The sequence below is a fragment of the Petaurus breviceps genome, unplaced genomic scaffold, assembly GCF_028583685.1.
Source record: "Petaurus breviceps papuanus isolate PSGF00001 unplaced genomic scaffold, PetGlider_PUasm1.0 174, whole genome shotgun sequence".
NCBI lineage: Eukaryota > Metazoa > Chordata > Mammalia > Diprotodontia > Petauridae > Petaurus > Petaurus breviceps.
In genome coordinates, this window is record NW_027185761.1 from 73,635,237 (window position 1) to 73,645,236 (window position 10,000).

At 47.8% G+C, this 10,000-nt stretch overlaps 1 protein-coding gene across 1 annotated transcript in view; it reads left to right on the forward strand.

Annotated features, from left to right (window-relative positions):
• HECW1 (HECT, C2 and WW domain containing E3 ubiquitin protein ligase 1) overlaps positions 1 to 10,000 on the forward strand; it is a 317,313-nt gene that overhangs the window by 211,827 nt on the left and 95,486 nt on the right. Inside the window, exon 7 of the mRNA XM_069084583.1 lies at positions 2,914 to 2,989. Within this exon, the coding sequence (XP_068940684.1) occupies positions 2,914 to 2,989 (76 nt within the window). The remainder of the gene's footprint in view (positions 1 to 2,913; positions 2,990 to 10,000) is intronic.

Below are 10,000 nucleotides of genomic sequence, written 5' to 3' on the forward strand. Positions count from 1 at the left end.
CAGAGACAAACATGAAAATGGTCCCTGTGTCCAAAGAGCCCGCATTCGGCATGGGGTGCAGTGAGGAAACAGGGAGGTGAGTGCTCAGGTGCTGCCTCTCGGAGGAGGCGAGAGCTGAGCTAAGAAAGAAGCTACATGTGTATCAATGTGTAGACATAATGTATGTGTGAGTAATACACAATATGCATTGTGTGTAACATGGGCTGTATAAGACAATTGTGTATACGATCTATATGTTTTAAAAAGCTTTATTGCTGACTTACGTCTGTAAAGACCTCCCACTCCCTCCCCCATGCTATTGGAATCCTACCTGGGAAGTGAGAAAGCAGAGTAGTGACCCCTCCCCCAACAGTGCACGCCACAGTCAGCCCCAGTAACCCCCCACTCTCTGTGGAAGGGAGGGAGGTAAACTTCCATATATCTTCTCCAGAACCATTGATGTTTAGGGTTGGTTTATTTTCATTCTCAGGGTTGAGTTTCTTTTTCCTGATTTTCTCTGTTCTGTCATATTTAGAAAACTAGATGAAAGAAAATTACTGATTACTTCCATTTTAGCCTGATGTCAGTTAGATGAAGCCCAATGTGCTTTCCATTGTTGATTTCTCTTGTGAAGTGGCCTCAGTGAGTCCTGGACACTTGCCTCTGAAACCATGAAACTTAGCCCAGCCCCCAAAACCTGGGAGGTGAGCTGGCACCCCATCACAGGGTTGGACCTGGGGTCCCCACCCTTCCCATTTCACCTTTCTAGTCTGAGTCCCAGCCCCACATACTGACAAAGCCTACAGCTTTAGACCAAGGCTCTCCAAAGTCCCTTGGGCATCTGCTCCTTCTCCCCTGCCCCAGACTCAGGAATAGCCAAGGGAAGATTCAGAAAGTAAAGGGAGGGCAGAGGTGGGACTGGTTATGTAAGGAGATGGGGACATCCCCAGAGTCCTGGCCTCCCATTCACCAACGTTTACTAAGCTGATTATTGTGCCCCACACTTTGCTGGTGCAGGGGATCCCTAGATGGAATTGCTGAGGTCCTTGCCCTCCCAGGGCTGACAGTCTATTCAAAGCAGAATACACATACACAAATTAATCAATACAAGGTTATATTGTGGTGGCCATTTCAAGGAAAGGAACCTTGGAGGGGGCTTGGGACAGCCCAGCCTGTGGAGATCAGAAACCAGGGGTGGAATCCCTTCCCTCTGCCTGGGCTCAGTAACAGGAAGGGATCAGCAGCTCTGTGAAGAGACCCCCCTCACCACCTGGGGTGCCTCAGTCATCATTTCTCCCCACCTGTTTGCCCTGAGGATATCAAGTCCCCTCCCCACCAGCTGCTGTCACAGCTGCCTCCAGATAGGGGTGGGGGAAGGGGGAGGGAGGGAGAGCTGCTCAACTGCTTCCCTCCTACCCACAATCCCATTGCCTCAATTCACCCTGTCCATCCGAGAGAGGCGAAGAAATGGAAAGTGAGCAGCTTAGTGGAAACCAAAGCATTTCATGAATAACGATAAGGCTCGTGCGTGTGTGTGTGCATGTATGCAAATGTCTAGGTCTATACATAAGCACTTGTGACATCAGCAGCAGTTGAGGAAACTCCCTCTTTTCTTTGCAATTTCAACCCTAGAGACTCACTTAAGGTGACAGACCACCAGTCAAACACATGATTTGAACCCAGTCTTCCCTGACCTACTGCATTGCCCTTCCTCCAAGGGTGGGGGGGTGAGGAGGGGGAGCAGCTCGATGGTTTGGGGGGCACCTTGTGTCCATGTAAACGCACACCCACCTGTGTGTGCAATAACTATCAAAGCTACCGGCTCCGTGACACTTTAAGGTTTGCCAAATGTTTTACCGTATTATTATCTTGCTTGATCCTGCCAACAGCCTGGTTAGAGAGGTGCTGTTAGTGTGCCAGTTCACAGATGAAGAAACTGAGACCCAGAAAAATTAAGTGGCCAGCCCAGGGCTGGATGGTTACTAAGTGTCCGATGTTGGTTCGAGCTCAGGCTTCCCAACTCCAAGTTCAGCTCTCTAGCCATTGGGCAAGCTGCCTATGATGATTTCCCTAGGGTAGAGTTGGACCTCTTGGTATAGAGATTCCCTCAGCTGCTGTGCGTGCACACACACGCACACACACACGCACATGCACACACACATGCACACACACACGCACATGCACACACACATGCACGCATACACATGCATGCACGCACACACACTCTTTTATGTGTATACACATAGGTATGTAGCAGAGTATATGCTATAAATATATATATAATTCCCTTTTTAGATATACATTAGGACTTAGTAGAATCGAGGAGTTAACCCTTTAGAGATGCTGAACAAAGCAGTTCGGGTCTTTCCCTGGTCCCCAGATAGAGTTTGACCTAAGGTAGTGCAGCTGGGGCTTTGCCTCAGGGCACTGATTTTCCTAGGCACCCAATTTAGAGGACTCCCACAACACTCTCAGTGCTCCAGCAGTTGCGCAGACTGGCAGGACTTCTTAAACACTTAGCAACCACCAACAATCGATGAACAGAGTCAAGCCCCAAAGCTGCCTGCTGGTGGTCAGGGGCGAGCTCCTGCCCTCCCACTGCTTGCTCCTAGGTTCTGTCTAGGGCGCTGTCCTGTGGTCTCACAGTGCTCAGCACCCACCCCCAGGGGACAGCGCTCCAGCAAACAGCCCTGGGCCTCCAGAAGCCTGAGGGGCTGTCAGGACTTGGAGCAGGGCCCTGTTTACAGTTCTGCTAGCACAGGCACATTCCTCTAAGATCCCCCAATCCCAGAACGGTGCCCCCAAGGAGAGATTCAATAGCACAGTCTCTGGTAAATCCTCATCCCCAGCTGTGTGTGCTTCAGCTTGGAGGAAGGTCATTCAAGGCAGTCAGCGCTGATCTCACCTTTCTTCCCATTTGCCTTCTTCCTACAGATTTTTAAAAGCATTGCCCATGAGGAGGCCTCCCAGGGCCAAGGAAGCCGGAGGCTCATCAGCTTCTCTCTCTCAGGTACGGCACTGCCAATTGGGGGCCAGGGTCAGAAAGTCCAGCAGCAGCCAGGAGACCCACCACTCAGGCCCAGCTGTGGCCTGACACACTGTGGGCTTCAGACAAGTCACTGTGGCATGTGGGCCTCTGGCGCCCTCTGCTTGGGGAGCAGGGAGAGCTTTCCCTCCTCTGAGGACCAGATGGGACGATCTCTGGGAAAGACAGACAACCTGTGGGTCTTTTCCCAGGTAGAGATGGCGGGGTGGAAGTGCAGGCAAATAGTGCCATGGGAGGAGAATGTTCAAGGTTCTAGTTCATTCCTGTGCCTTTATCATCAGGAGGGGCAATGGGTCCTTCACACCACGTGGGGCAAAGATCTCAGGCTGCCTCCTTCCCCAGCAGCAAGAAGATGGGCCCTTTTCTTTTTAAGCAAGAGGCCCCTCAGGAGGACACTCTGATGAGCCTGCCAGAGCCTGGCTCCCAACGAAGGGTGATGGGTGATTTATTGTTTTAATTCAAAATTGAAAGCATGTGGGTCGAGCAGCTTTTCTGGACGGTGTCCATTCTTGACGTGGGTGGACATTTTCCCCAGACTACAATAACTGACATTTCAGTAGCACAACTACGGTGCTTACAAAGTACTTTGGGGGCCCCATCTCATTTGATCCTGACAGTGATCGGTGTTGTAGATAGTATCATCCTCATTTACAAATGAGTAAACTGAGACTCAGAAATTACATGGCTGCTCCTGGTCATCATCAGGATGTGCAAGAGGCAGGCCTCAAACCTGACTTCCTGACTTAATGAACTCCTAAGGCATACTGCACATTGTGTGGAATATTATTTCTATGAAATAAGCCAGCGTCCAGAGCTTTGGAACCCCAGCTGTTATGTTAAGTTTGGCAGGAATAACAGATTCTTATTGTGAGAAAGACCCTGGGGTTTCAGTGTCTCCTTTCTTTGTCAGAGAAGAAGGGGTGGATTGACCCCCTTTTCTTAGTCCCTCAGCTTTTTAAGGACAAATGTTGATGACTCAGACCACAGTAGATAAAATGAGTAGAAAAGGAAAAAGTAGGAAATGATTAAACCAGAGATCGGGTCATTAGTTAACTCCCGGACCATTGAGACTTGCCTGCGGTGACTTCAAGCATAGCCAACATGTCAGTCGGGACACTTGAAGTGTCCTTGTGTGTTCAGATGATTTCCTAAGCCCCTGTTGAGTATTCTTTGCAGCAGGGAAGGAGAAAGGGAAAGGAGAGGAGAGGAAGAAGGGAGGGGAGAAGAGGGAGAAGAGCGGAGGGGAAAGCATTCGCTTATTACCTGTGTCAGCCCCCCACCCCCACCCCAGCTGTGGACTCTGGCACCTTTCTTCTTCTGGAAAAATCTCACCCTCATTCCCTACTGGCCAATCTGTCAGCCAGCAAGCCTTAGGAAGCCCCTGCTCTGGGCTGGGCCTGTGCAGACCTGCTAAGCATCCTTCCCCACACTCAGGCAATGCTGGATTGGGAGTTGGAAACACTGGGTCCAGAACTACCTTAGGCATTTGCCAGTGGGATCTTTTCTGTCTCTGGGCCTCAGTTTCCTCATTTATCCAATCAAGGTGTTTACTCTGTTGCCTCTAAGGTCTCCCATCTCTGAATCTAGAATGTCATGATACTCTTTCATGGACCGCTCAGGCCCTGCCTCCTCCCAGAATCATCCCCTGGCTCCTCTAACCCATCACGACCTCTCCTTGATCTGAATGGCTGTGGAATGGATGTTCATGGCCGCCATCCACCCGTGGGACTCTTCCCTACTTGTTTCTGTATTTAGACAACACTCTTTGAAGGGGAGGGTAGTGTCTTCTAATCACGATGATAATCATAATATCTCTACAGTTTCCCAGGTCTTTTTATGGAGACTAATTCATTTGGGTGTCACCACCTCGTGAGTTAGGTATGGCACAAGATATTATGTTATCCCCATTTTACAGAAGAGGAAACTGAGGTTTAAGTTAAGTGCTTTCCCCCAAAATCATAGGGAGAATTTGGGGCCAACACACAGGTTTCTAATTCTCATGGCCTGCCCTTTCCGTAACCCTTGGCTCCATCAGGCCTTCTCTCCTCCATCCCAGTGCTGGACCCACAACAGATGCTTGGGAAGTCTTTGTTAATTTACATAGAGTATGTTGGAAGGCAAACTCACTTCTGAGGCCTCAGCCCATTCTCATGGCAGCACAGTCTGCCCTCAGTGTCCAGGGGCCCACCATTATGAAGATGGAGTGTCCAGGCCTTCTTGAGAGAACGTTCTTGTCTCTCTTAGCTCCTGAGGGCCCTGAGGCTATTCATTGAGGACCTAGTAAAGACCACTTTGGAAACATGGTCACTTACAGGTCACTGAAAAGTCCACTTCAGAGCTAAACTGGCCTTGTATAAAACAGAAACAAGCACATTTCCTTTCTGACGTTAATGGCCAGAGGCAAGCCTGGCTGCATCCTTCGCCCCCTTTGTTCAGTGGGATTAGAAGCTTGGTCTAGTTCCGAGCAGCACGAGGCCTCAGGAAGCTAAGCCCCACCCCCATTTCCATAGCAGATGCAATTCAAAGCCCCGTTTTTGTTACTGTCTAATTGACTATAATAAAATGTCACCCGCAAAGCTGGATCGAGGGATTTAGCTGGGGGGCAGCTCAAACTGTGCCAGTCCTGGCATGGGCACCTTCCTGGCCGTTCTGTTCTGCTGAAAGCCTGAGGCTGGCAGAGCAGCGACAGTGACTGTTTCCTGCCTCAAATGCCCCCGACCTGAGAAATGGGGAAGCCTCATCCAGGACGGTGTCTCTCTGTTTGTCCTAAGGTCAAGCCCATTGAGAGAAAGTCTGATTTCAGCACATTTATGCCATCTCCTTTGTTTCTTATTAGGACAGAAAGAAGCAAGCATTTATTGAGTTCCTGCTGTATTCTGAGCACTGAGCTCAGTGCCTTATAAATATCGTCCCATTTGTTGTCACAACAACCCTGTGATAGCACCATTTTACAGTGGAGGAAACTGAGGCAGGCAGAGGCTAAGAGGCTTGAACCTCAGAGAAATTGCGCGACCTTCTGCTCATGGCTGCATAGTCTGAGGTGTCAGGACCAGGACCTGCTGCTGAGAAGGTGGACAATCTGTTCCTTCTACCTTAGTGCCTCCCAATAGCTGGAAAGCAGGAGGGCTCCTGCAAGTCAGGTGGGGCTGCAGCTGAACGCTCCCCACCTAGCATTTCCATCCATCCTGGACATCTGGCTCATTCCTCTCCTCTCTGTTTTCTGTTATCTCTCTGTCACTGTTCTTTGATAAGAGACCTTTGGAGTTCAGGATGGGCTGAGTGGTAGGAGGGGGTGTTACCAGTTGGCTCCAAGGAAGAACTTCAGGGGAAATTCTTGGGTTGTTAAATATTGACAGTGAAGACAAGGGAAAGTCATGAGGTCCCCTTCCCTGGGGAGCTTTGAGAACTGCAGAACTGAACAAGATTGTTCCATGGGCCCTATCTGAAGGTGGGAGGGTCAGATCTGCCCTAAGGTCTCACTGGTGCCTTCCAGAGCCCAGCAATTCCATTTGAAAGGAGAGAAGACAGGCAGGGAGGTCATTGCTGCTCAGAGTATGGATGGCTGGATAGACACTCTGAAGCTACACATTCAGTGGAAGCCATAGTAACAATTGTGCCCCTTTCTGGAGAGAGCTGGTTATGATTGGCTCCAGCAGGGGCCATTCCAAGAAGATATAAAGTCTACTAAGCCGAAATGTAAAGTCTGACAAGTTAAAACAATAATTTATCCTTATGGGCTAATGCAAAGTGGTGCAAAGAGAGGCAGGGAAATGACCTGCTCTGTGACTCCAGCAATGGAAATGGAAAGAACGGCCACCACAGGAACAATTCCAAATGAGTGCTATGATGTGATAGCAGCCCCAAACAAGAGGTGGGAGAAAGGACCTCCCAGCTGCATCTTTACAGAAGTGAGGGATTAGGAACAGGGAGCACAGAATGGAATAATAACGTTCTTAAATGAGTTTGGGATTTTATTACTTTATCTGAACTTTGCTTTCCTCTCTTTTTATTCTGGCTATGAGGGATGGTTCTTTGAGCTGGAAAAGGGCCTTGGAGATCATCTGGTTCAATCCTTTATTTGACAGATGGGAGAACTGAACTTCTGAGAGGTTGGCTGACTGACCCAATTAATTAAATAGATAATTAGTCTCCAGATTGAAGTGGGGAAATTGCTGGATATATTTAGGAAGATCCAGATTGGAATCATGGAGACCTCCCGAACTCACGCACATCACATGTCATCTCAGGTCCCAGTTTCTTCCTCTCTAAAATTGAGGCCATTGGACAAGATGACCACCAGTGACTCTTCCAACTCTCAGTCCTATTATCCAAGCCCTTTCCTAAAACCCATGTCACCTGGAGGAAAAACCAACCTAATGAAAGCAGCAAAGCACCTATGGGAGAGACAGGAGGAAGCATGTGCCAGGAAATGCTAGGTTCTAATTCTGGGTTAGGGCTGCTGATGCATAACCCACCATTGACAGACTGAGCAAAACAGAACTGCAAACCCTAGTCCAAAAGGATCTGCCCCTGCCTGAACTTGTATGGTTGCCCCGGGTTATAAAGGAGCTGTCCAGACATTCTCCTGGCTCCGGTAATTGGCATTAAGAGATATGGCTAAGAAACCATCCACCAGATTTGTGGCAACTGTGTCAAGATTTAGCAAAGTGGAAAGATAAGTGACTTGTCTATGAGTGGAAAAAGGAAATAGCATCTAAGTCATAAGAGAGGGTGTTCAGAGAAGTTATGACTAGTGAGGGATGTGACTGTGGAAACTGAGAGGAAAGGAGTCAGTGCAAGCGGTCAGTGGTGGTGGTCAGGGATGGATTCTTCATGGGTGAGTCTTAGGCCCAATCTCTCCAAGGCTGAGTTTGTCCCTAGAGTGAGCATGAGGACTGTAAGGCTCAGGGTCATTACCTGGTGCCCTCCAGTCAGAGCACTTAGCCAGTAAGTCTGCATGTGTGGAGCATACAAGTGACAGCCTCCAGCTTGATTCTGGTATTGTAGGGGAAGTGGTGAAAGAGCCCTGGCAGAGATGGCACATCTATATGGCATAGGCTAGAGTTTCTACCTGGAGGAAAAAAGAATGCTGGACAAAGAAGCATGAGAAAAGGAAGGAGGGAGAATAACCCAAGCCGACCCAGAGACAGAGCCAAATCAGGGAGTGAGTGGGTCTCTAATGACCATCCTATAAGAATGTTTTGGATGTGTTTTTTTTTTCCTCTAACACTTTGTCTCACACTTCCCCACAGTGAAATTCATCTTCCCACTCAAAAAGCCTTGAAAATTTATTCAGACAGCCCTCACATCGCATTACCAGAAAATCCATATTATCTGAAAACTGAGATTTCACCATGCACCTCTTCCTTCAAATAATTTATTAAAATGCTAAATAAAACCAGTCCCAGCACCTTTTCCTTACTCTTTGAATTGTGTACATAGAAATTTTTCCATTTAATCCTAACCCAAGTTTGCAATTTCTAAGGTGATTTCTATCTATATTGCCCTGAATACCATGGTCACCCAATTTTTTAAATAGTCTTTCATAGGCAATCATTTTCAAAATCTTCTAAAAGCCTAGATTAATTCTATCCATAAATTCCTTTTTACTGCCATGTCTATTTCAAAGGCACCAAGGCAGTGGAAAAACCACTGGGATTTTGGACTAGTGGACTAGGTGGTGGACAGGGCATCAGAAACTGTGGGTTCGAGGGCCCCTTCTGATGCTTACTAGTTGTTAGATCAATCACTCATCTCTCCAAGCCTCAGTAAGAACTTTGATCAATTAGTTGTACCCCTTAGAGAAACAATATTCTTTCCCTTGATAAGTGTTTGCTTAAGTGTTTAGAGATCCTGCCCTTTAGTAGAGATTGCCCCTACTTGTCCAGTGGGGGAGGGGCAGTTCAGAGGCACATGTACAGTCTGCTGAAGGCACTGTCCCAAGGAACTGGTGGTGACAGGTGACACAGCATCTTCCCACAGTAGCTGTACCTTTTTCTGTCAGCTGCATGTGATATGGTCACAGATTCTTCTGTCTCCAAGATCAGGGGAAGGGGATGGATAAGGACAACTATACACTTCCATACTGCTCTAAGTACTACAAAATGCTTTGTGTAAATTATCTTATTTATCCCCAACAACCTTATTAGACATCTTGTAAAATTCACTTACGTTTTACCCAGTAGGGAATCAATCGGCCAAATTATTGATTGCCTATCACATGCCTGTTATATACAAGGAGATATGCTGGGAACTGGAGCTGTCCTTTGTGCTGGACATACCTCTGCCTTCTTCTCAGGGTCATCACATGGGCTAAATTGAGCTATCTCCATCCCACTATCCTACCTCCAGGGTCCCACTTATGTATCTGCCCTCCAAGCTGGAACTAGGATGTGGTAACTGGGGCTTTGTAAGAGGCATTATTGGGTATTAATAGCATTAGAGGATTATTGTTGAGGTAAGAGCAGAAATAGGTTACTACTGGCATAGAGAAGAGTGATTTAGTCTCAGCTCCAGCCTCACCAAGTAAGTGAGGAAAGAGGTCAGAGGCCATAATTGATAGGTCTTGAATTCTAGCCTATCCTATGGTTAGGGATTAATGTCCAGTCCCAGCCATAGTTAATTACCCTAGTGCCAAAGGTCCATGTATTTCATTGTGTTTCTGTTTTCAAAAAAAAAAAACATTCTCAGTTTGCCCATAAAGTTCTCTTGACTGGCTCTCCTCTCTTTAGCCTCCTTGTGTCCATCCACAAACACTGACATCTCTACACTTGTGAGTGAAAATGGAGGATATAGCCCTCCCTTCACCCCACTGATGACCACAAGATCTACCAATGGTTTGTCTAAAATTTGCACCTTCCACAAAAGATGCCATCAGATCTCTGACCTCCCTGATGTGGGCATTCCTTCCAGTGCCAGCTGTGACCCATTTGTGCCTGCCCATCCTATGTGACTATTGTTCCTACCCTCCCATAA